The 25,149-nt window shown below is 50.3% G+C and overlaps 1 protein-coding gene across 3 annotated transcripts in view; it reads right to left on the bottom strand.

The window, feature by feature from the left end:
* Nucleotides 1-501: 501 nt before the first annotated feature.
* The window catches only part of LOC136748381 (chromodomain-helicase-DNA-binding protein 6-like), a 35,525-nt gene continuing 10,877 nt past the window's right edge, over nucleotides 502-25,149 (bottom strand). The window contains exons 3-38 of one of the 3 annotated variants that reach the window (XM_066702075.1): nucleotides 24,552-25,072; nucleotides 23,463-23,607; nucleotides 23,066-23,215; nucleotides 22,733-22,798; nucleotides 22,440-22,498; nucleotides 21,116-21,305; nucleotides 20,830-20,916; nucleotides 20,422-20,556; nucleotides 19,864-19,985; nucleotides 19,360-19,603; nucleotides 18,648-18,824; nucleotides 18,333-18,476; nucleotides 17,827-18,082; nucleotides 17,322-17,532; nucleotides 16,920-17,115; nucleotides 16,580-16,744; nucleotides 16,258-16,437; nucleotides 15,633-15,743; nucleotides 15,008-15,210; nucleotides 14,618-14,817; nucleotides 14,300-14,459; nucleotides 14,106-14,195; nucleotides 13,799-13,902; nucleotides 13,319-13,457; nucleotides 13,120-13,207; nucleotides 12,611-12,665; nucleotides 12,080-12,302; nucleotides 11,599-11,861; nucleotides 9,779-11,317; nucleotides 8,815-8,966; nucleotides 8,440-8,655; nucleotides 7,611-8,105; nucleotides 6,870-7,052; nucleotides 6,506-6,649; nucleotides 6,197-6,301; nucleotides 502-5,935 (exon numbers count right to left, since the gene is read on the bottom strand). In XM_066702075.1, the coding sequence (XP_066558172.1) occupies nucleotides 4,817-5,935; nucleotides 6,197-6,301; nucleotides 6,506-6,649; nucleotides 6,870-7,052; nucleotides 7,611-8,105; nucleotides 8,440-8,655; nucleotides 8,815-8,966; nucleotides 9,779-11,317; nucleotides 11,599-11,861; nucleotides 12,080-12,302; nucleotides 12,611-12,665; nucleotides 13,120-13,207; nucleotides 13,319-13,457; nucleotides 13,799-13,902; nucleotides 14,106-14,195; nucleotides 14,300-14,459; nucleotides 14,618-14,817; nucleotides 15,008-15,210; nucleotides 15,633-15,743; nucleotides 16,258-16,437; nucleotides 16,580-16,744; nucleotides 16,920-17,115; nucleotides 17,322-17,532; nucleotides 17,827-18,082; nucleotides 18,333-18,476; nucleotides 18,648-18,824; nucleotides 19,360-19,603; nucleotides 19,864-19,985; nucleotides 20,422-20,556; nucleotides 20,830-20,916; nucleotides 21,116-21,305; nucleotides 22,440-22,498; nucleotides 22,733-22,798; nucleotides 23,066-23,215; nucleotides 23,463-23,607; nucleotides 24,552-25,072 (8,637 nt within the window). In that variant the 3' untranslated portion in view covers nucleotides 502-4,816. Of the gene's footprint in view, nucleotides 5,936-6,196; nucleotides 6,302-6,505; nucleotides 6,650-6,869; nucleotides 7,053-7,610; nucleotides 8,106-8,439; nucleotides 8,656-8,814; nucleotides 8,967-9,778; nucleotides 11,318-11,598; nucleotides 11,862-12,079; nucleotides 12,303-12,610; nucleotides 12,666-13,119; nucleotides 13,208-13,318; nucleotides 13,458-13,798; nucleotides 13,903-14,105; nucleotides 14,196-14,299; nucleotides 14,460-14,617; nucleotides 14,818-15,007; nucleotides 15,211-15,632; nucleotides 15,744-16,257; nucleotides 16,438-16,579; nucleotides 16,745-16,919; nucleotides 17,131-17,321; nucleotides 17,533-17,826; nucleotides 18,083-18,332; nucleotides 18,477-18,647; nucleotides 18,825-19,359; nucleotides 19,604-19,863; nucleotides 19,986-20,421; nucleotides 20,557-20,829; nucleotides 20,917-21,115; nucleotides 21,306-22,439; nucleotides 22,499-22,732; nucleotides 22,799-23,065; nucleotides 23,216-23,462; nucleotides 23,608-24,551; nucleotides 25,073-25,149 lie in introns of all 3 variants that reach the window. The other 2 variants (XM_066702076.1, XM_066702077.1) reach the window with 2 other exon arrangements.

Here is a 25,149-nt window from a genome sequence, read left to right as displayed (position 1 = left end):
AAAAAGCACGTTGGTGCGCCCGCATTATCACCCTCCAAACACGGACGTCCGGTCAGCCTCTCGGTGTACCCGTTTCAAATGCCTGATTTCAATGCATTTCTACACATTTAACGCGTTTCATTTTAAATCACACAACATTAATACAAATACGGGATTTAGCTATTCATAAAAAAAGCTATTATTTTCAAATCGGTTTAATCATGGTCAAGAAAGTAAACTTTTACATGGTTACTTACATTTATTGCTATGGTATTGTCGGATTCAAGAATTCACAATTCTTGTTTTTATTTTTGCAGCTTTACTGAAATTGGACACGATTTATATATTTGCATATTTTCTGTAAAAAACAAAAACAAAAAAACACAAGGATCTAATGACATCTAATGTGATTTTACAACTGCAATATGATCCTCTATTCAATCAAATATTAACAAGTTTAACCAAACTAAACTAACAATGGTAGTTTTGCTGATACACAAGCAGAAGCCACAGGAGATGTACTGAAAGTTGAAAGTCATCTTTTATTGCACAATAAAAGATCACACACCATGTTTGGAGTTATGTGATTGGTCCACATGGGAATACAGGAGCAAGTTCAACAAAAATAAAACTAACGCCGTGGAGACTGTAGAGGCGGATTTCAGACTTGACACAGAGGACACACTGTTTCGTAGCATACGATCCCAAATACCCTTGGTTCAAAGAAACTAATAACTTACATCCACTTGGCTAACACTGGCCTTTAAAATGCATGAGCTAGAGACTAGTCTTCTAGTGCAAGCTGCTGTAGTTCAGATAAACACTGACAACCCCCCCACATACACACACACTCATACCCCTCTGTCTGAGCATTGCACTGTCTGTTTGTGTAAGTGTTACGGGAGCAATTATTGAAATACATGAGACAATAGAGATTAGAGCTCACATTTAAAGGACTGAGCACAGAAAACAAACACTAATGGGAGGCTCGAGGAGGAATTGCACACCTTTCTCAGTAGGACAGCAATTACTTCAATACTAATTCTGAGGAAGCTGGTTCCCAGTAAGAGGCAGGTTCCAGACTGCCAGTGCTTGATTAGTTACACAGTTCGGTACACAATCCAGAACTGAACCACAAACAAAACAAACAAAAACAAAGAGAACTCAAAACATGTACAGTTGCTCCTAAAACCACCAATGAAGCCCTGCAGCTCCTTTTTTTCAAATCAGCCAACTTGATATTCACATTTATTCATGAATGGGTAAATGACCAGGAAGTGAGAGCGTTTTGATCGGGACCCAACGATACATAATCAAGACACAGATTTACAATGAATGACAGTTACAGACAGTGAGGTACTCAGACAGCACGGGTCCATTTGCTCAGTAATTCTGTTTTCAGTACATTAAAGTGTTTTATTTAGTTTATATCGGTTGAAATGAATTCCTGCTTCCACTGGAGGCAAAAATCTGAGAGAGAGGGAGGAAAAAAAAAAGCCTAAAAGGAAAACTAGCAGTACTGGTGTGGGAAAGTCTTTCAGAACCTGCAAGTTTTCCTTCTGAACCCTTATAAGTTAGAATACAGGTATAAAAATGATACTAGTAAGAAAAAAAAAAAGTGTATAATAAATACATCTGAAAACAAAGGACTCCAAAACAAATTTGACCTTTGGATAAATTACCAAAACTAACAGGAAAAAAAACAAAACCTAAAACAACAAATAAAAAAAAAAAATTGAAACAAATGACAAACATGTAAACTGAATAAATAGTAACACAGTTTCTCCGACCCCCAACTGGCCTTGATCTCTGCACCAGTGATTTGTTTCAAGTCTTTATTACAAGAGCTGGAGTCACACAAGCACTGAAAATGGGCCCCCGTGAGACTGACTTAACCAGGGAACAATTCTGTAGTTCTCCTTGCCTTTCAAACACCACCTGCCGGGCTTGTTTTGTGGTTCTAGAATAGTTTCCTTTAGTAAGCAAGAAGCCATTATTGTTTTCTTTTGGTCAAGACACGAAGTATCAAACAGGCAGAACAGTTTTAAATTAGGTTAACTTCTAAAATGAAATGCTTAAAACATAACGCCGTCCTCTTTAGTTGTACACATACACCGCACACGCTCGCTGGGGTCGCTTTGTCAGAGGTCTTCACAACAAATACTCAAAAGTGGAAACGTAACTGCTCAGGGAGTTTGTATTCGTAACACTCGAGGAAGTGAAGCTCAATAAGATTAAGTTTTGGTATGTATAAAAGTAAATGTTACAAAAAATGGATTGTCTAAATCACCTTTCACTGGTGGAATAACATTTATATACACTTGTGGAGATCAGTGCAAACTCTTCACCAGTCTATTTCAATTGATCACGGTTTGGTTATTTGGAACTGCTTGTGCTTAAAAAGATTCCTTAAAAAAATTATAATGAGGAAATGTATCTCCATTTCTTCTGCCACTGTTTTGTATTTATATTTTTTTAAGGAGTCTACCAGAAATAAGAGCTTTGTACTTGAACATCTGTCACACACTAGCTTCATTTTCGAGATCAAGGAGCAAAGGAGATATCAGGAATGCGAAGTATGCATACAACTAAAGGGAACTCTAGGCCAGGGAGGCTCTCCGATCAGTGTTCTACTTTTGATAAAATTCAAGCCCTAGACTAAGTACGTCTATATTTTCAACATGTGGAGATCCATGGAAGCTTCCATATACATAACACAAAATAAGGCATTTTGAAATTTGAATATAATAAAACAAAAAAGGTCTTGTTATATTTGGTAAAGTATGGCAAAGGAAAAAAAACAAAACAAATAAATATTAGTTGTTTTCAAGGCAACTACATGAATGTTAGTTCTGAAAGACTCTAGGGTAAGAGAGCGCACTATGGAGAGAACCGGGCAGACTCTTCCCACGTGGTGGGTTGTGTTTATGCAAACACACTCAAAACGCACGCACGCAGGCAAGCATACACGCACAGACACGGACAGACACACAGAGATGAAAACTGACAGGCTGTTAACACTATAGAGAGCTCTCGCCTACAGGCCTGCTGAATCTCGTCTTTTTTGTGCAAAAACATTTGTGTAATATTATGGAATATAAAGTGACTTGTCTAAGTGGTTCAGCTGCAAAAAAAGAAAAGAAATATAAATGATCTGTAAAATCTAAAGATGCCAAAACTAGGCTAATCACATCCTGATGTGACACAGGGAGACGTTTACAGGGATGACCCAGGAAACAGGACTATAAACATGAAGAGGGACTGGTGCGGATTCTGAATTTTCTGTTTTTGTAGGAAACACTACCATGATGGAGGCAACAACATTACAAGACATCTCTGTAAAAAGAAAAGTAATAACAATAATAATAATAATAATAATAATAATAATAATAATAATAATATATAGATAGATTTTAATCTTAAAATGTATAGATTGGTCTAATCTACAGTACAGGGAAATGATACAATTAACCCTTACAATAATTAGGCACTCTGCTGTGGCGATTTTTTCTTTTCTTTCTGAGCTAACCACAAAGTCGTTCATTACACTGGACAGACGGATGGGGATGAAATAAAAATATTAAAATAAAAAGAACAAACCTCCCCTGTTCTCTTATCCATTGTGATTCACTTAAAACACAGAAGCCCACCCTCTTTCCCTGGGTGTGGCCAAGGGTGTGAAGAGCCCAGTCAGTTCACTGTGGGCCTCAGGGTGGTGTGAAGAAAAGAGCCCCTTGTTTCATGGCACTAAAACAGCCCCTGTACTCAGACCCTGAACAATGGACGCGATCTGCAGGGCAAAGTAAGGGCAGGCGACCAATAGCAACACCGTAAGGCTGCAACGGAGGGGCAAAAGTGACGTTGCAAATGTTTTTTTATTAAAAATATTTTTTTTAAATGCGGCTTAAGCAATGAAAGGATTGTTCTTTGCCATTTGATTGAGCAAATCTCTTCAGCATACAAACATGTGCATTCGAAGAAATTAGATTATTCTATTTTAACTCTCCAATAAGTCATCTAAAGTAGCAGCAAAATGAATGAAAAAAAAAAATCGAACTCAACTTCAGATGAACAAAGCTGCCCGAAAAAGAGCTTTTTAGCAGCACTCGTGCTCGTCGTGTGTAATAATGGGATCGCCCGCTTATTATTTCCCCCTCTCTTTTCCTTTAAGCTTAAAATCAAGAGGCTTTAAAAACTGATATAAAACAAAAATAAAATCACATAGAAAATGTGACGAGGATAGAACAGGGGGGCTGGTTTCACAAGCTTCCTGTGGGGTTCTGGACAGAGAGAAGTGTGGGAGGAATGCTATAACCCTGTTATACACCAACAAATAAAACGTAAGAGACATTCTAGTATGGGTTACAGCTGAACAACCTGCGCTGAGACCTGAACGAGATGCTACGCTGCCACTGATCCCCAGAGGGACACAAGCTCAGGACATCCTGCAGGGGGCCTTGTTCTGCGACACCGGCAGCACCCCCTCCAACACACTTCCCACAATGCAACAGAGCCATGAGAAAACACGCTGCCACTCTGGAGCACCGACTGCCATGAGCACCCACGTGCATTAGTGTTTATCCTTTCGGTCTCTCTACTTTCTTTCTTTTCTTCCTTTAAATCCCTAGGGGAAGGGGGGGGGTGGTGGTGGTGGTGGTGGTTATGGGTGGGTGGGGGGTGGGGGTATGATGATAATCACAAGTTTGGTACTGTGCAGGAGACCTATAAACATTAATAAGTGGATAATAAAAGACTTTACATGAAAATCTCTGACCTACACACCACACACCGGTAACTTGGTAGCGCAGTACTAACAGGGAGGTTGACAGTGGGAGGTCTACTGTAAATCTCCCTCCTTCTCTACTGCCTGCTCCTCCTCCTCCTCCTCCTCCTGCTGCTGCTGCTGCTGCTGCTGCTGCTGCTCCTGCTGCTGCTCCTCCCCCTCATCCTCCTTTCCCTCCTCCTCTTCCCGGCCGTCCTCAGGAGCTGCCGAGGGAGATTCGGGGAGGGTCTGCTCTGTGGGGTCCCTGCTCAGGCTGGCCGGCTCTGGGGGGGCACAGTCAGTCTTTGTGCAGCTGTCACCCACAGAACCCACCACTCCCTCCTCCTCCCTCAGTTTCCTCTTCTTCCGTTTGGGGCTGCCGGTGCTGTCCGCGGGGCAGGCCTGCTGCATGCTGGGCAGGGCCATGCTGAGCCCGTGGGGGAGGAACATGTGCGGGTAGAGCAGTCCGTGGGACACGCCTGGGATCAGGAAAGGGTTGAACGCCAGGTGCCCACCACCACCACTACTGCTGCTGCTTGCAGTCGCTGTTGCCGTGGTGGGCGTGGTGCCAGCAGACTCTGCAGGGCTGCTCACAGGCTTGCCCTCTGACAGCAGCTTGTCCTCGTTCCTCGTCTCCGTGTCCCCAGCCTCAGAGACCGATGCAGGGCCTCCAGTACTGCCTGGGCTGCCTGGAGCGGCATTGGAGGCAACGGAGACAGGGGTGCCATTTCCAGATCCTGCGGTGCTCACCGTGGCGGTGGGGGGCGCCGATCCCACTGAGGAGGTGGTGGTGCAAGAGGGGGTGCTCGTGGTGGGTGGCTGGCTCAGGAGCCCGCTCACGCTGAACATGTGGGGCTGCACGGCCGCCATGCCGTGGAGCATCATGGGAAGCATGCTCAGCCCGTTCTTGGCGTCCTCGCTGGCTGACACCGCAGCGAACCCATGAGGGAAACCCATGAGCCCAGCCAGGGGGATGCCCTGCACACTGCGCAGGCTCTGCAGGCTCACCAGGTCCATGCTGCCGATCAGCCCGTTCATGAACAGCGGCCCCATAGCGGAGGAAGAGTCTGCCATCAGCACCCCCGCCGCCTTCGTCATCTCGCTGCGCGGACGCCGGCCTCTGCGTCGAGGGCCTGGGTCACGCGACACCGGCTCCGTCAGGATGCGGTTAAACTTGCCTTCAGGCAGAAACCCCTGCAAAACAGGAAAAACAGACAGGTGTGAGCCCAGAGTGGGGATATTACCTTCCCACACAGGACCTTCACACTAAAACTCTAAAGGGCGTCTTCCTTCACATTAACATTACATATTTGTTTTCCATTCTCCAGTTTATTTTTCAAATTTAAAGTAGACTTAAAAATGTAATAATAATAATACATTCATTTGATAGGGCACTACATTTATCTGTTGGTCAGTCATTCGGTCCAGGTGCAGCAGCTGTATCTGCTCACTCACAGAATGCTTGACGATGTCTGCCCAGTCGGGGGCCACTGCGTACTCTGAGTTGGCATCCAGCCACCGCGACAGCTCCTTGATGGCAGGAGCCATAGCACCCCCCAGCTGCAGAACAACATCACATCAAAATCAACATCATCATGAACAGCAGCAACACAGGGACTGATTGCACTCTGGTGCTGCACTGGGCTGGAGTGTCAGGAGACAAATGGGATGATTCAATATTTTGGGGTCAATCAATTGGGGCCAGGCCCTGCATGAGAGTGATAGCAGCTTCCAGAGAGCAGGGGGAGGTCAGGAGGTCATTACCCTGCGGCCAGTGCCCTTGTGCACCACTGGCACCCTCTCCTCGCCGGTCAGGGAGTTGACATCCAGCTTGCTGGGGTCCTTGCAGCGGTGCCTCCGCTGCTTGGGCCGTTCCACAAAACCATGCAGGATCCCCACGCTCTGTGACTGAGGGGGACAGAGGGACACTGTGAAAATCATAAACCAAAACAGGCACAAGGCTCACCCACTTAATTACATCAAAGAACTCGCAACATTTCTGCACATGCTTCCATTTCATCAAATGGACAAAGGAGCCCCGTGCCCCAGAGCTGAGATTAGACCACACAAACGGGTGCGCCTGCTGCTTGACTACATCACAGAAATGGGAGGTGGGGGGGTTGCTCACCGGGGTGAAAGGTGGCACCTCCATGCTGTAGTTGGGGTTCTGTCTCAGCCATTCTAGCAGACTCTTATTGGCAGCCTCCCGGTCCAAGACCAGGCTCTCAGGCTGTGGGGGCGCGGGGGAGGGCCGGTCGGGGGGCGGCACAGGGCTAGAGGCAGCTGGCTGCTTGCTGCACTCCTGGCTGGCCTGTGGACACGACAACAACCCAATGCAATGCAACTGTTTATTATTTACTAGTAAGTACGAATTCATCTATCCACTCTGAAAATCAATTGGCAGTCTCCCTTATTTTTTGTTCTGCCAATTTTATTTCATATTTTTGATTGTTTAAATAATTCTATTATAAAATTTTGCTTAAACAAAATCAAAACTATATTTGAAAATGTTGAAAGCAACATACTTGCTAGAAAATGTAGAATCCATGTAATTTCTATAAAAGCTGTACAGCTTTACAGTGCCAACAGCTACACAATTAGCTCTTGTCAAGCTGCAGTCTAAAACCTATTTTTATCACTTTTCCTTTCTTGTGTACTTGAACCTCTGAACAGCTTCCAGCTCCTAAACAAAGCAGTGGCCAGATAAGTTCAGTTTTGCCTGAAGCATTCCTTGAGTGTAAGGCTGTTATACAAAATATGTAATGCACTTTAATTAAGGGAACAACTTACAGTTGAAGGAATTCAGTACCCAGGGTGTTAAGGGCAACTGACCCCAGGTTTAAACCCAACACAGACGCACCCCCCTTACCAGCTCAGGGGTGGCCAGGGCCCGGTTCTTGGCGAACCTCATGTCGAGCCCTTCCACGTTCTTCCTGCGGCCCCGCCTCCTGCGCATCACGGCGTCATCGCGGCGCAGGTTGCCGTTGACGATCTGGCCAGTGACAGGGTGTATGAGGCCGGCCTGCAGGATTCCCGCCATATCCAGGCCCAGCGTGCCCTGCAAGCCGGCCAGGGAGGCCATCTTGGGGGGGGCGGTGGCGCTTAGCCCGGGGGGGCCCACGTGCACTGTGCCCGACGCACCACCGCTCACCACACCCAACTCCCCAGCCTTCGACAGGTCCATGGCTGCCTCCTGCCAGCCATTAAGGACCAGGCCTCCACCCCTGTGCGTCACCGCCACTGGGATCTTTTCCCCGCGGCCAGGCTTGGCCCCCACCCCACCCCCTGCTTCTCCAGCCTCAAACTCAAACCCTCCCCGGCTCCTTTTCATCTCAGGCAGGAAGTGTGACCCCTGCAGGCTCTCCTGCAAAGAAATGGAGAGGACAGCCATTACTCACAGAGAGGTAAGCGGGGAAAAGGGTTTAATGACAGAGCAGGTCCTGGTTTAGTCCCTCTCACTGTCACTGAGCCTTACTGAGTGCTGTCCTTCAGTTTAATATTATTACTTATTAATTTACCTTAATCCAAGGCAACATGTCCTACACCGTGCAATATAATAAGTGCACTGCACTCTATTTCTAGCATTACACAACTGTATTCACATGGACACAAGAGCAAAATTAAAAAGCTAGTATAACCCTAATGCACACTGTAACTAACGCTGCTCAGCGTGGCTGCAGGGAGGGCGGGGCTCTGACCTTGTGCAGGTGGGAGACAGGCGCCCCCATGGTGTAGTTCAGGCTCTGGGCCAAATGCACCCTGGCAGGGACGTAGCCTCCCCTCTGGGGGGTGCTGTTGATCATCGGGGGGGCGGACAGCGAACTGGGCGAGTCGAACTGCTGGCTGGAGGAGGGCCACTTCCCCTTGAGGATGGCATGACAGATGCTGTCGATGCGATTGATGATCACGCGGTCCTACGAGTTTGCAAAGAAACATTACATCACATCTGTACTGTTATCACCATTTTCATTTTGCAGTAGTTTATTTTGTTAGATTAAGGCAAGCAATCCAGAGTCCACAACAGGGACTGTCTCAGATACCGAGGAGGAGGAGGAGAAAGAGGAGAACCCTACCTTGGGCCACTCGGAGAAAGAATAGAGCGCCTTCTCTTGCAGCAGCTGTGCGATGGTGGGCTCTCGGACCTCATGTAGGCTCTCCGCCACTTCGCAGGCCGACAGGGGTGCCGGGTACCTTGGCTCTTCGGTGTAGCTTTCCACCAGCAGGGCTGAGAGGAGGAGCACAGGGAGTCAAGAGCAGCAATGACCTGAGCACACCTGGACCTGGACCTGCAACCACACCTGAGGTCTACTGGTTTTCATGCCAGCTCAATTACTCGATCAGACCACCAGCGTAGCCAAGTCTTCAATACAGGTTTTTCCAGGTCTCTGTACCTCGACCATTAAAAGCTCCCCTGTGAATCCCGCAGAGCTGTGGCCCAACTGCTGCTTCCATTACTTTAATCAGATAATTGAAGCTAGTGCTGAAGACCACTTAAAATTAAAATTAAAGAATATGTGGGTGGAAGAGGTTAGTATCTCCCCTTGTTTTAATCCCACTCTCAAACCAAGCCAAGACTGTGAGAAGACTCTAGAAAGGGGATCTGCAGTTATAAACAAGTCCTGTAAAAGTCAATCCAAGAGGGAAGCTCGAACACCACACACAATTACATGTACACATCTTCACCCCCTTTAAAAACCTTTTGTTGCCTTATTGCCTAGAATTCAAATCTACACATAGTACCCCACAACTTCCTAGTGCAAAAATTGTACAAGTGTAAAATATATATTATAACATACTACTGAAATATATATTTTTTCATACTAAAATATTTTCTCCCTCTTAACAGTGTGGTTATGTTGTGTAGAAAAGTAGAAAAACAATTTAAATGCATGAAACATGAAAATCTGAGGCACAGACGCAACAAAAAAAGTTCAAGGTGGTCTTTCTATAGGCATTGTATGTACATCCACACAGAGAAACACCCCAACACACACAGAAATACACCCACACGATGTGATGAATCAGGGGTGGCTGTACCTGTGGTCTGCGGCTTCTCCTCCTTCACCTCTGTCCCCAGAGCACCCAGCTGCTCCCCCTGAGGGCTCGGCAGGTGGGCAGGCTTTATCTCCGTGGGCAAGGGCTCAGTGGAGTACTCTTCCTTGAACTGCGAGACAGCCTCGGTGCCCGGTGAGGCAGGGGGGGGCTGTGGGAGGGGCAGCAAGGTGGTGTCCGGGGGGAGGTACGTGTGCCCGCTAAGCGTGGTCTCGTCCGTGGGCTCACAGGGCTGTACCGGGTCCGGCCCGGCCAGGCTGTGCCCGTCGTGTGAAAGCTCCTCCTTGTCGAACTCGAAGGTCACACTGTCAGCGCAATCGCCGGGGCTGGGCACGCTGTGGGTGACGTCCGAGTCACTCAGTTTCTCCTCGGGCTCCTCCTCACCTGCCGGGCAGTGGTGGTTGAGACCGAGGTCAGGCAGGCTGAGGGGTGGGGGGGCGTAATCAGCAGCACAGTGGGGCCCAGGGCTCCCCGACAGCTCGGCCTGCTCTGCAGGGGGATCCGGCACAGCAATGTCCTTGAACAGCAGGAAGCTGGAAGGCAGCGGCTCCACAGTGGTGCTCTGCGAGTCGGAGCTGGGCATACTCAGGCAGTCAGCCTGGGGCCCCTCGTGCGGCGCTGCCTCCAGGAACTCCGGCTCCAGCCCGGGAGGCCCCAAGATGGCGTCCGACTCATTGAAAATGTCAGCGGTGGCAGCGTGCTCAGCGCTATCCCAGGGCGTCTGCAGCTCGTCCAGCTCGGCGGAGGGGGTCATCAGCCCAGCCTCCTCGCAGGGGTACTGCTCCCCCACCAGCACGTCGCTGCGCAGCTTGTCCGCCATGTCCGCTGCTGGGCCGTTCAGCTCGCCCTGCACCCCGTAAGAGTTCAGCATGCTCTGCCCGCCCGACACCGAGTTGAAGGGGAAGCCATTGAAGGCCTCCTTGGCAGGCTTGCCATGCAGAGAGTCAGTGCCAAGGCTATCGTGCTGCAGGGAGCTCAGCTCCAGCGATTCATCCACTGAGGGGCAGTCCAGGAAGCCCCCACGTGCCCCTGGCACCACGCACAGCCCGCTGCCCACATCGGTCTCTGCCGTATCCGAGTGCGAGTGAGCGTGAGAGATGGGGTGTGTGGCAGCAGGAGGGGCAGGGCTGGTGTGGTACTCGGTAGGGGAGGGGCAGTGGCTGAGGCCGGCCTCATACAGGCAGCAGTGGTGAGGAGTCACCCCCCTGACCCCCCCACGGTTCTCCTTCTGCACGTAGTTCCGGTGCGCCTCCAGGAAGGACAGCTGGGGGTCGTTGAGGATGTAGTAGTCTGTGCGGCTCAGGCCGTGTCGCGCAGCACCAAGCAGTAGATCACGGTCGTGCTTGCCGCACTCCCACCACACTGGCAGGTACAGGCTGGGCCGGCATAGATGCAGCCTCTCGCCCAGCAGGGGGTGCCTCAGCACCTGCTCTCGCACCTTTCGCAGCAGCTCAATGCGGTACAGCGTGCGCGCCGCGCGCTCCTCTGTGATGGGCTCCATGAACAGGGACGGCTCCACTGGCCCTGGGGGTACACCGTAGATTCACTCACATGCACACAGACAGCCCTTAAATGCTCACTCACACTTATTACTGCAGTAGGAATTGACAAGAAAAACAAGAGGTCCTTCCCTGACATGAAAAACAAGCAAACGAAAGGGCAGTCAGTCAGAAGCCTGATCAATTCAATCACTTTAATCTGCTGTACAATCCTCTCATGGTAAGCAGCCTCTCGAAACACTGCGCTAGGCCTGGGACTTCCTGCCTGCCCTGAGTGTTCTTGCGAATGTGCCTGAATAGACTCACCAGTTGATCTATACATTGATGGGCCGGACTGCCAGTTCCAGCCGGGCTCTTTACCTTCATCCTTCCTGGGGGGCAGGCGGCAGGCGGTGCGGCACATGGCCACGAAGCTGCAGAAGTATCTCTCCAGACTCTCGTCCGTCTTCCTCTCCAGCCGTGCGAACGAACGGAACTGTGTCCAGTCGAAGCTCTTCTTCTCAGGGTCGAACACCACGCCAAACGACGACACCGTGCGGTAGAAATCGGCCTGCTCCCGCCTCGTCCACCTGCACCAGCACACGGGGAGAGAGGGAGAGAGTGTTTTAACTGTCCTCAAGTTACCTAATGTAACTGTAACTGCACCTTGATGCCCCTAGGGAGACAACTGACAGTACATTTCAAGGATATGTGTGTCAGTATCATTATCAGCATTGGTATCAGTATCAGTGTTTGGGGCTTCAGCTTTAGCTTCAGTTTCAGTTTCAGCGTCTGCATCTCTGCTCACCTTTTCTGCATCTCCAGGAAGAGGGGGTCCGGCTCAGCCGCCCGTCTCCGTAGCTCCTCGCCCAGCTGCCAGCTGCCCCCCATGGCATCAGGCAGCAGGAAGTCGGGCCGCAGCGGCTCGCGGCGTGTGAAGCGCTGGTACGCGGTGATGAGCCGCCGGAGACGCGCAGTCAGGGCAGAGCCTGCCGGCCACAACCCCCGGCCCATCTCCACACACTCCACCACTGTCAGCACAGGAGGAAGAGGAGATGAACAAGAGAATGAGGGAGAGGAAGGAGAGAGTGAGAGAGGAGGGGAAGAGGATGTAGGTTATCACAGCTGTTTTGCTCTTGAAGAACATCTTATCTAACCTAACTCTGCTCCCTGGCTCTACAGCGCAGCTAGTCAGAAATGAACCCAACACCCTTCCTGTCAAATCTCTGTCCAACTGGTCCCGTCCACCCTCGCTGTGCTCCAATTGCACAGGTAGATAAATGCACACACACTAGAGACCCAACACTACACAACACAACACAACACAACTGGAGCTCACCTGGAGCCGGGCATTCAGTTTTCTCTGTTGTTTCACTGCAGGCAATAATCTCTTCCTTTTGAGGAAAAAGAATTAAAAAGATTACAAATAATAACATCTATCCAAAACACTACATTATAATGATTTGTAAAAGTCAACCTAGAGGTCAATTTTTACAACGAGAGGCCAGTGCGATGTTCTCCCATCACAAAGGAAGCTCTGCCAGAGGGCCACTTTCTGTGCAAGGAACTGTGGTTAAGGTCAGGTAAAGAAAGCCAAACACACACAGGCCTCCTTCACATTCATTTTAACGCTAGTGTTGCCTTGGATAAAGGCATCTGCTACATTACTTAATTTTTAAAGAGCCAAGTCCACTTGTGGAAAGAAAAACTAAACATTAACTTAAAAATAAGGCCCGTGTAGGAGCAGTGAATCTGCCGACAGAATGAACAGTCTTGTCTGAATGGCCGTTGTGAGGTGCATGCAAACTGCCTCTCGGCACAACTCTCTGGCTGCCTCTCGCCACGCACCTCGCCCAGCTCCTTTTCACTCGCCACCTCAGGCTGGCTCTCTGGCTCAGGCTTGATGTGCAGCTCCTGCTCTTTAACCGCCTCGCTCCTGCAGCAACACAAACACACACAGGTCAAAATGGAGGTCTAAGGGACACCGGTGCCACATGAGGCTCTGTAAAATGTATTCCTTGATACAATTTCATTTCGGGCCCCTTGCCTGTCAGTGAGGTCAGCCACACACTCGCTGCCAACGCCACAGCCCTGCTCCGCTGTCAGGGCCGTCACGTCAGGCATCCCCACCCTCTCTAGAAAGCACAGCTCGGGGTCCGCCCGCATAGCGTTGTAGCGCTCGTACCCTGGGGAGAGGAACAGGAGAGGGGCAATACAGTCAGCTGAGCTCAGGATCACGGCACGGAGCACCTGGCCTGTAAACTGTGTATAACAATCCTTGTCTGGGATACTATTCTAATTGTATATTATTGTAAATTTTTTTATACTGACTGTGGATTTCATTGATATTCCACTGGCGAACCAAACCTTAAAATAAAACCATAGGAGTTTTCTGTACCAGCTGGTGGCCTGACACACGGTCTCAAACACCAGCCATGCATGAACAGTTTTGCTGATCCTAACCCTGCCTGCAGAACACAATTTGAGCATGTGAATGGCTCCCGAGAGCCCTGGCTCTGTCCCATACCGTGCTTATGGACCCCGATGAGAAGGGACTTGTCCGCCTCAGCATCCCACCAGTCCACTGGGATCTCCAGGTAGTCGATGTCGGGCAGCACGACCTCCAGCTTACTGTAGAGACAGGGCACAGCGTCACCCAGGGCTTGCCATCACACGGGCCACATGGACACTGCGCAGGCACACGGCACACGCAACTCTCAAAATCGTAAAGCGCAGACAACGCACAATCAATCTGTGCCAACACACAAGCCACGCGCAATCCCTCTGCGCAGAGACAGAATACGGACATATGTGCACGACCAGGTGATGGTTACCTGGCAGAAACGCCGTCCAGCGCCTGGTCTGCTGCTTCTCCCAGCACCTCCGCCTTCAGGTAATACAGCATCCGCACCCTCAGCAGCACCCTGAAGGAGACACTGTTGTTACTGGGGGGGCGGGGCACAGGCTGTTTCCAGCAGGAGCTCAGCCACTCAGCCCCACCCACCTCTCCATGGGCTGTGACACTCACTTGTTGCAATGCTGCTTCAGGTGTTTCTTGTAGCTGTCATCGTGCAGCACCACCTCGGGGTTGCAGTTCACCAGCCAGTCTGCGTTCTTCATCTCCGGCTGGCACAGCTGATTCTTCAACTTCTTGCCCTTCCTGCCCCGAGGGACGGGCGCTGACAGGCCTGGCGCACAGAGACACACGGCGGTCAGACACAGGGGTTGGGGGGGTGGAGAACATGCCAACACAGTTGTACGCTCATTGACAAATGTGTTAGTTTTGCCTGTTAATTTTTTCTTTTTAATCCCTCTATCAAGAACAGGGCTTCCCAACCAATTGTACCCGAGTGGTTCTGCAGTGCCTGGTTGTTCCCGTCCTTGGTGGGGGTGATGAGGTCCCAGATGAAGCTCCGGATCTTGTCATCACCCTTGTAGTGCCGGACGCAGTAGACCAGCAGCGCGCGGCACAGCAGCTCCATGTCCCTCTCCGACAGGTGCCACTTGAACCGGCCGTGCGTCAGGATGTCCTTCCAGCGGCCCCAGCTGCATGAGACAGACACCGTGTTGGACACGAGAGACAATATAGCAGACCGCAGAGTATAGAATTGTACACACAAGTGCACCGAATCAGACAGTATCACACAGACCCACAAAGAACACGTATGTGTCTATGAAAAAACACACACACAGACAAATGGAACAAACTGGCCCCGGGACACGGACACCAACCCACCCGAATATGAGCAGGTTCTTCTCCACACGGAAGCACTCTGCGCGCAAGTAGCGGCGGTTCCTCTCGCTCAGGCGGCGTGAGCGGCAGGGCCTCTCCTCCGAGTCGCTGTCCAGTTCCGAGAACTCCATCAACTCGTCGTCCTCGAAGGAGTTGTAGTGACGAGTCTGCTTACGCACCCTGGGCGTGTCGATCACCAGGCTCTCCTGCCCGGGGACACACGCGCACATAAACGGGCACAAGCACACACATTACATTTGGAGGGAGAGGTTGGAGTCCCTCTGTGTATAAAAGGGGACCAGTTGTTTTTATTGGGGGTTGACTGACTCATGATGGAACAGCTGAAACTTCATAAATAAATAACTAAAACCATTGTGCTTGAGGGACAGAATAGAATTAGAACACCTAAAAAACCAACAACAGTCCAGTTAATAAATCAAAGTTACTGCACAGCTGCAGTGCAGGTGCATCAGCAGCAGAAATGAACAAGTTGAATCTCCACGGACTTCAGAGTGGCTTCAATACAGAGGAGGCTTTCCACGCAGTAAAGGGATTGAAACAGAACAGCAAGAACAGCAAGCACCATGGAGACACAGCATACACAATGCCGCACACACACAGCACTCACCTTCTCCGCTTTAGAGTCAATCTCCAGCTCTGCAATCTTCGCCCACTTCTGCCAGAAGTTGGGGTCGTCCAGGGAAATGTCAGTTCGGTTTCCTGAGGACACAAAGCTGGCCTGCGGAATGAGACGGGTACCGCACACATAGCTGTCAGAGTAGCAGGTCAGCGCTGCCCGCACGTACGCCCTCTCCGACTTCAGAATGCATCCATTGAAATACTTTACTCTTTTTTTTTTTTTTTTTTTTTTAAAAGGTTGTAAACAGAAATTCGCTGCTATCACTGAAGCCCAAACTATGAAGTTTGCAGCATCAATAACCATTGGATATTCCCTATAGTTAGTATATAGTGCCTACACAGTCAGAAAAAAAGTCACGTACACACCAAAACATTAATTAAATTAATTAAGAATTTGTCCACGAGCCCTATGCCGCAGCTTGTTGCTCAGATGTGGACACAGCAATCACTCACAACTGAGCTACGTGATTTAGTGAGAAATTGAGTCGCTCTAGTGTGGACCCACATTAAAAGTGTGCAAGTGTGGATGTGTGGATTTGCTCTGAGCAGGCTGGTGGTATGAGTGGGACAATGGGTTGGCTGGGGTTCAGGGTTGGGTGGTGAAGCGGGGGTACCTTGGCGAAAGTGGACCCCTTGCCCTCAGACTGGATGGTGATGGTCTGGGTGCGGCGCTGCAGGATCTGGTCGATGTCCTCCTCGCAGAACTTGGAGCCCTCATCCTCCTCGTCCATCAGCGCGCCGTACGCCCCCTTCCTCAGCAGGTCCTCCACTTCCATTTTTGATAGCTGCTGCACCTGCCCAAATGCATGGGGAATTACACACAGGCACACACAACCTACCACACACACAGAGAGTTACACACCCACCCACAAACACAATATCAACAAGACGCACAGGGAGTTACACACACGGGCAGTGTGGCGAGGGAGCGCTCACCCCATTCAGGCTGCCCTTGCGGTTGATGTCCTGCAGCACGGCCTTGTCCAGCCCCAGCTTCAGGCTGGCCTTGTCGAACATTTCCCGCTCATACGAGTTCCTGGTGATCAGCCGGTACACCTTCACCGCCTTCGACTGGCCAATCCGGTGACAGCGTGCCTGGGCCTGCACACAGCACCACGACGATATCACCAAGCACACACGAACAAAAAAAGTCAGACAACGTCAGCATGACCCACTTATACTCAGTTCAGTCAGATGGAATATAGAGCACTACTGTAAAACCAATTGGATTATTTGCCAGACAGACAGACAGACAGACAAGTAGGCTCTGACTCACCTGCAGGTCGTTCTGGGGGTTCCAGTCTGAGTCGAAGATGATGCAGGTGTCAGCGGCCGTGAGGTTGATGCCCAGCCCCCCGGCCCGGGTGCACAGCAGAAACACAAAGCGGTCCGAGTCCACTTTGCAGAACCGGTCGATGGCGGCCTGGCGTAGGTTGCCCCGCACACGCCCATCAATGCGCTCATAGGTATACCTGGAGAGAGAGCGCCTGCCATGTGGTGAGAGGGGGAGTTTAATATCCCCCCACCACACCTGACATTCCTTTACTTTCAGAGGACTCTGAAAGGTCCCTTTTCAGAAGAATTAAAAGGCACAACTAGGTAAGCAGTGATTCTGTGCAGAGAGCAAGTGTGCAAAACTGACCCTGCACCCCTCCCTGGGCCACCGCACCCTGCTCACCGTCTCTGGATCAGATAGTCCTCCAGGATGTCCAGGCAGCGCACCATCTGGGAGAAGACTAGCACCTTGTGACCCCCAGCGATCAGCTTGGGCAGCAGCTTGTCGATGAGCACCAGCTTTCCCGCCGCCTGGATCATTGCCTGCAGCTGGAAGTCCCAGGCCTCAGGGCTGTAGGTCTTCCTGAAGCTCTCCAGGATTTTCTCCTCCGCCCCTGAGTAGGACAACAAGGCCACTCCATCAGAACACACAACATCCTGACCACCACATATTTGCAATGCACATAGAAAACATATCTGTCCTGTCTGACCACCCCTACTCCCACTGCAGGCACATACAGACAAAACTTTATACATACGAGAAGAGCATTCAAACAAACGCCTTTCTAAAACAATGTTTTTAGGCTTGATTTACAAGCCCTCGGCAGAAGCAGAATTTTCGATTCCTTTGGGAATGGAGTTCCTGAACAAACTGCTCCGTTAGGGTGCATGCAGTGTGTATGCTGTACCTGTGATGAGGTAGGGGTGGTTGCAGCACTTGCGCAGCTCCATCATGGTGTTGATGAGGTTGGGCATGTTGTGCTGGTTGGCCCCTTTGGCCAGGAAGGTAAAGTTCTTCTCCAGGATGGCCCTGTAGTACTTCTTCTGGATGTTGGTGAGCTCCACCTCGATGATAGTCTCCTCCTTGGGTGCCAGGTTCTTTTCCACATCATCCTTCAGCCTCCTCAGCATCATGGGCTTCAGGATGGCCTGCAGCTTCTTCACCTGACAGACAGACAGACAGCCGCAGCACACAGCAGAGTGAGAACTCACACCCCAGTCCATTTACAGTGTGGGAGACTAGGTTCTAAGCCTAAAAATGGTTTAAGCAAATCAACAGCACTTTTAGAAAATGCATTAAAAAGTTGTTCAGCCTGGGTGAAGGAGCTGAGGATCTAAGCCTGCAAATGCAGAAAAGAACATATGGTGCTAAATCCCCTACGGTGACCCCCTAGACATTATCAGTCTCCAGCACCTGTTCCTCAGTCTTCAGGTCCCCGAACTCCTCCAGGAAGCTGGTCTCCGAGGGGAACTGCTGGGGCTCCAGGAAGTTGAGCAGACTGAACAGCTCCTCCACGGAGTTCTGCAGCGGGGTACCAGTCAGCAGCACCTTGTGCTCCTGGAGAGAGAGGACCAGTAGCGTGTCAGGGAGGTCAGCACTGTGCAGGAAACGCACACGGAGCAGCATATGGCAAAGCACCACTGCATGGTGATTTCACACTGGCTGCTTGTTAATGTGCCGTTCTGTGCATGCAGTCGTATTAGCCCCACACACGCGCCAAAGTCTCACCAGGCTCATGAGCTTCAGGCCCTCCAGCAGTTTGCAGTTCCTATTCTTGAGGCGGTGCGCTTCGTCAATCACCACGCAGCGCCACTGGATCTTCTTCAGTTCGGGGCAGTCTGCCAGGATCATCTCAAAGGTGGTGATCACGCCCTGGAACTTGAACATCCCGCCAACAGGTGTGCCCTGGAAAACAAAGGGACACAGCCATCAGGACCACACTGCTCCTCACACGGCTGACCACTGCCCTCTCCCTCTTCTTGAGGCAAAGCTCTCCAAGGCCCTCTCTTCCAGCTGAGCCCAGTCCTGGTCCAGGACTGGCTGTAGTCCAGCATGTTCACAGCTCTCTTTAAAGGACTGACAATCTCTGACCTGTGGGGGCAAGTTACTGTGGTTCTGTTAAGCCAACAACGAACTAAATGAGGTTAGTTAAGAGCTCGGGGTGGAAGGGGAACCTGCGACGCCAGGCCCTCAACCACCAGCACTAGAGACCCTGCTCTAGTCTGATCAATTCCATTCCCCTACTAAGCCAGGTGTCCGTATTTTTCCACCCCAGCTTTTACCAGTCCCATCTCAACCCCATTAGTAGCTGAAACGGACCAACTCCCTGTAATTACATTAAAGAGCTGAAAATCCACAGAGACTGGAACAAACTGGGGGGGACCTGAAGTACTGTGTAAATGCACATCCATCCCCGGTCACCCCTCTGCCACCTGCCCACCTGCTCGTCCTTGTAGAACATCTCGTACTGCTGGATCATCTGACGGCTGATCTGGCTGCCGTGGTAGACAATGGCATTCATCTCGGTCCAGGTGCGGAACTCACGTTCCCAGTTGGTGATGGTGGAGAGCGGCGCGATGATGAGGAAAGGCCCACGGATGCCCATGAGGAAGATCTCATACAGGAAAGTGATGGACTGGATCGTCTTGCCCAGCCCCATCTCGTCAGCCAGGATGCAGTTCTTCCTGGGGGGAGGGGCGGAGGGAGAGAAGACATGTCAGAGACAGGGTGACAGGAACAGAGAGAAAGACAGACAGAGATGGACAGAGACGGAGACTGACAGAGACATACACCTCACGCATCAACCTGGTCCTGCTGCTACAGCACTATTATGCCTCATTTCAATCTATTCTTACAATTCAATTAATATCCTGTCCATGCAGATGCTTGACGTTCCCATCTCCCACTCCTTCTCCCAGTTCCTGAGCACTGGTCTTGGCCTTACCTGTTGTACCAGTTGAACAGGAGCCAGTTCATGCCCTCCAGCTGGTATTCCCGCAGCTCGTTCCCATTCCTGTAATCCCGGGAAATCTCTAGCTTCTTCCATTGGTCGGGAGGGGGGCGCTCCTGCACAGGAAGAAAAACAGAACACGCCAAACAGTCAGGCACCAACTGGAACCCTGTCTGGCTCCCCTACTCCTTCCATCTTGGCATTTGTGCGAACAGACGTCTTAACTGTTCTTATCACGGAAGCTTCTTGCGTCACGCTTAGCATACAGCCTTAAAATTAATCAACTTATTGATTTATTTTTATGGGAGGAATAAGCAATGACAAACTCCAGATGATACAGAGTCAAAGAGAATCAATCACACTGCTGACGGGGATACTACAAACCAGTCTCTTGAAACATTTATGTTACATTTTACAACTTCACCTTGTGATTTTGTCTTAATAGGAAGTACCCCAGTGATAAATGTTTTATGCCAATCGCCCATCATACAGAGATGCTGTAAAAATGCCTGCCTGCCAGCCCCTGCACAGGGGAGGACCCCCAGCTCTCACCGTGCATTTCACATCCGGGATTTTCTTAATCTCCTCAAACTCCCTGATCTTTCCGGGGTCCACGTCCTCCTGCAGCTCCCAGGTGCTCTCCTCGTAGGACAGGGAGCACCACTTCACCAGGTAGTGCGTGACTTCCTGCAAGAAATACAGAGCTCCGGTGAACACAGACACAAAGCAATGAGCTGCTACTGAGCACCAGTCCTGGGCTGGAGCAGAGGCTTGTGCTGTGGCTGCATGCTGGGCCACCCCCACTTTTAAAGATAGGGGGCTGATGATCTATCCTAGACTGCGGGCCACTCTCCAAAGTCAAATCAAAACATTTGTTTAACACTGGCACACACAGCCCTGCAGTGCTAATACAAGCAGAGCAGTGCTACTAGAGTCCCAGCGTGGGCAGGGCCAGCTCACCTCCCCGGTCTCCGTGTCCTTGGTGTGGGCGACCTCCAGCACACGGTCCACCTCAATGTAGTCGGGGTTGAAGAGATCCTCATCTGGCTACAACGGCAAGAACCCGCGTTACAACACAGCCTCCTGGCACGCAGCATTATCACACACACTGTGCACACACACGGCATTTAGAAACTTTCACCCCACGCCTGCCCCCCCCACACCAGATTACACACTTCCTGAGGGGGAGAAGACGACGGGATAACGATCCTCACATTTCTACAGATGACGGTACCATGGTACTCACACTACAGTCGTTCAGAAGCGGGACAGCCGTAAAGCTCAGCCCCTCTGCAGGGCAGCGAGCCGCCGCGCTCACCTCAGTGAAGATGTGCTTCATCTGGGCCTGCTTGGTCCTGAAGCGCTTGATCTTCTGGTGGATTCTGGGGTCCTTCTCAAGCTCCTGCAAAGTGGCCCACTTGCAGTGCAGGTAAGAGCTGCACAGAGGAGAAGCAGCGACTTAATGCACATTATCACAGTACCCTCTCCAGACTACAGAGCTGTGAAAACAGCTGTGTGCGTTTATCAAATTTATAAAACCCAAATTAGCAGTCGATTAACAGCGATCAATAATACAAAAGATAATGCAAGAAAATAGTCAAAAAAGTGGTCATGCATTTCACAGGCCCAGGATAGTGATAAGAACAAAGTTTACAAACGAGAGGCCATTCGACCCATTGTGCTCATTTAGTGTCCATTAATAACCGAGTGATCCAAGGATGCTATCCAGTCTATTTTTGAATGCTCCCACATTTTCAGCTTCAATAACTTCAACCACATCGCTGAGGAGTCCGTTCCAGATTGTGACAAGACTACAGCAATCTGTACAACAATGCAAAGATTAGACAAGAGACTCCTTGCAAACGTTACGTCAAGGTCGCAGTTCCCCACACCGCCTTCCTGGGTCACCGAATCAGGCGGCATGTTTTTCACCATTCCTCTATTCATCAGAACTTCTTCGCCCGAGCTTCCGCCTCCGCAAACCAATCACAATAATGACAGTGAAAGACTGTCAGTGAAAGGCTGCCAATGAATGACACGCTTTTATTGTCATTAAGATGCATTTTATTCTTTGCAGAATTAATCCTTGATCAGGTATTTATTGAAGACCTTGGGCAGCAAACACATCTGGGAAGGGAAGAATGGGAATTAAAGAGTAAATTGGACCAACCCCCCCTCAGTGAGCACCAGAGTGAAAACCGTTAGACTAGACTCAACAGAGAACTGCAGTTCCGGAGCCTCGAGGAGACAAAGGATTCCAGATGTTCAGATCCACCGAGAGGAATCTGTAACACTAGCGAACAGAGACACGGACAGCCCACGTCTACCTTTCACTGGAAGAGAAACGTGCTGCAGCAGGGCCGACAACACCACGGGCGAGAGGTGCGTACACAGAAACAACGGAGAGGATGGGAAAAAAAACTAATAAAACCCAAAAATAATTACAATGAAAAAGGCTCTGCTTACACAGCGGTTTCAAACCACGCACTACTGAGCGTACAGACCGGGAGAATATCACCACCACTAAAGGGTTGAACTACTTTAACCCCAGCCTTGATGAACATACTTACAAATTCCTGTACTTGACATAGAATTCCTCGGCCTCCTGTGGCAGCTCACCCAGGGAGGCCTGAAAGACGAGACGCACAGTGAGAGGAGGCAGAGAGAGACAGACAGACAGCGAGAGAGTGTGTCATGGGAGTCAGAGAGCACGAGAGTGGGAAGGCCAAGACTATGTGCTCGGACCCCTCTTTACAGGATACAGGTTATGAAGAAACTATAAAAGACATTTCCCCACATCTGGAGCACAGTAGAAAGTCTCAGCAAACAGGGGAGCGAAGGCCCCTGGGGAAGCTGCTGTTACCTCAGTCTTCACAGCACGGACAGCCAGGATCTTCTCGATGATGTTGGCTTCATCCTCTGGGGGCTCCTGAAACACAGTTAGTGCTTTATCTTGTAACGTCCCTCTGTTGTCGGACACCTCACAGCGTTGTGAGCATCTTAATGCACGATACAAATGTACAGTGTGTATATGCAGCGCCACCTACAGAACTGGCTGCAGCCGTGTATAAAAGAGAGAGCAAGAATGTGTCTGTGTCTGTGTGTGAGCGTGAGTATGTGCTTGTGCAAGTCTGTGAAATTGTGCGACTGCATGTGTGCGTGAGAGTGCTGAAGAGTGTGCATCTGGGAGCTCTACCTCAGCCTGCCAGGCCAGCGTGGAGGTACTGATCGCGGGGATGCGGCCGGTGCCCAGCACAGCGATCGTCTCGCCATCATCGTCCACCACCTTGAAGTCCAGATCCTCGTTGTACTTCCTGCGTTTCACCTGCCGCCCCGAGCGTCGCTTCTGCCAGACACAGGGAACACGTCCCGGTCAGCAAGCACACAGGCATACACACACGCTTGCACACACTTACACACGCCTTTAGAAATGTCACCATAAACATTCTGAATACACACAAAAACTCTTCATGAAAATCGCCTCAATACATGACTTTTTTTTTTTTTTGAGCACAGCCCTGAGTGGACAGACAGTATGCAAGTCCAAAGCTGGTTGTGCTCAGACACACACCAGAGCAGAGTGTCAGACTCACCGTGCCATCCAGAGAGTCACTGGTCTCCTCATTCCCAGGGGCTGACAGGGACACAGTCTCGTCACTCTCTAGCGCCTCCTGCAGTGCGTCGCTTTTCCTCTTCCCTTTCTTCTTCTTTTCCGGAGGGGGGGGACCCTGCTCTCTGCTGTAGGGTAATCACATTGGATTGTTATGCATTTTTCTACTTTAAATAATGTAACATTTCTTTATAACCATCTGTACTACTAGCAGTCTATGATGGTTTATTAAAACTGCTAATTCTGAGTGGATAGACCACTAAACTTAAATACATGCATTACTGACAGTATTTCACAGGGCCCTACAGGGGAGGTGGGCAAAGGATGACAGCACATTAATACAACCCTATAGAGGGAGCTACACCCTATCCCAATATAACTCCCACAAACCAGGAATGCTATAGCAGAGACTGTACACTTCCCAAATTTCAGCAGGAACACGGGCAAAATACACCCAAAAAACAAGAAAACTTTTTTTTTTTAGCACCTTTAAGACATCAATTCTGTTTGAATCTCCCTACTGCTCGTCTTTTCCAATAAACCTTTCAGATATCAATTCAGATGACGAACATACATTGATAAGGAGATGATTCATGTGTCACAAGGAGAACTAAAGTGCTCTCCTGCAGAGTGTGCGTGCGTGTGCATGTGTGCGTGTGTTGAGGGAGACGGGAGTAAGAAGAAAAATAAGCAAAGCAAAGAAAATCTAGAGTCACCTGACACATTCAGGGACCATGAAGAGAAACGTGCGTCAGGATAACTGAGCAACCCACAGGGAGCGCCAGCACTATGTTCAGCCGCTACAAACGATGGGAGTGGAGGGAGGCTTGTTGTGAGCCGGGAGCTCTACTCCAGCACCACCGGATAGCACAAAATCACATATCGCTTGCAAGAGACACTGACAAGCTTCACAGTGCATTTTACAATAAAAATGTAATAAAAACATGACACTTATTTTAGTAGAGTAGTAGTCAGCCAGGGACTCTCTCAGGTCACGTGCCCTTCTGCTCATCAGCATGGGCCCTGGTTGGTGGTTCGAGGAGCCGGGCAGTCTGGCAGACACAGAGCTTACCTGGCTTTGCGGCCGCGGTGTTTCTGTGGCGGGGGGGGGCTCTTCTTGTCGCGGGGTGTGGGCTTGGTGTCGCGGGGTTTGCGCGGTTTCTTCGGCTCCTTTGGCGGCTTCAGCTCCTTGGGCTTCTTGGGCTCCTTGGTGGTTTTGCTCTTCCGCGTATCCTTAACTTCCTTCGTCTCCTTCTTTTTCTTTGGTTTGGTTTCCTTCTCCACCTTCGGCCACACGCACACTTCTCGCTTCTCTTTTTTCTTGCGTTTCTTCTTCACCCGTGCGCCCCCTCCCCCGTCATCCTCCTCTCCGTTCAGTGGAGGCGTGGGGCCGGGGCCCAGGCCGCCCGAGCCCCCTCCCGGCTCGCGTAGGCTAGGCTGTTTGGTGTGGGCCATGCAGTGATTGGTCAGCCCTCCGGGGGCCCTGGGCTGGTCCTGCGAACCGTGCGGGCTGCTGGGAAACGTAGTTTGTGCGTTTTGGTCAGTGGCAGTTGAGGCTGCTGGAGTGTGCTTTAATACCTGGCCAGTGGACATCTGCAACAAAAACATTTTAAGTCAAAACACAGTATAAAAAAAGCAGGATTACAAGCAGGAGCCGGGCCAGCCCCTCT

This window comes from Amia ocellicauda, chromosome 4, assembly GCF_036373705.1.
Source record: "Amia ocellicauda isolate fAmiCal2 chromosome 4, fAmiCal2.hap1, whole genome shotgun sequence".
Lineage (NCBI taxonomy): Eukaryota > Metazoa > Chordata > Actinopteri > Amiiformes > Amiidae > Amia > Amia ocellicauda.
Note: the sequence above shows the minus strand (reverse complement) of the source record. Positions and strands in the feature narration are given on the sequence as shown.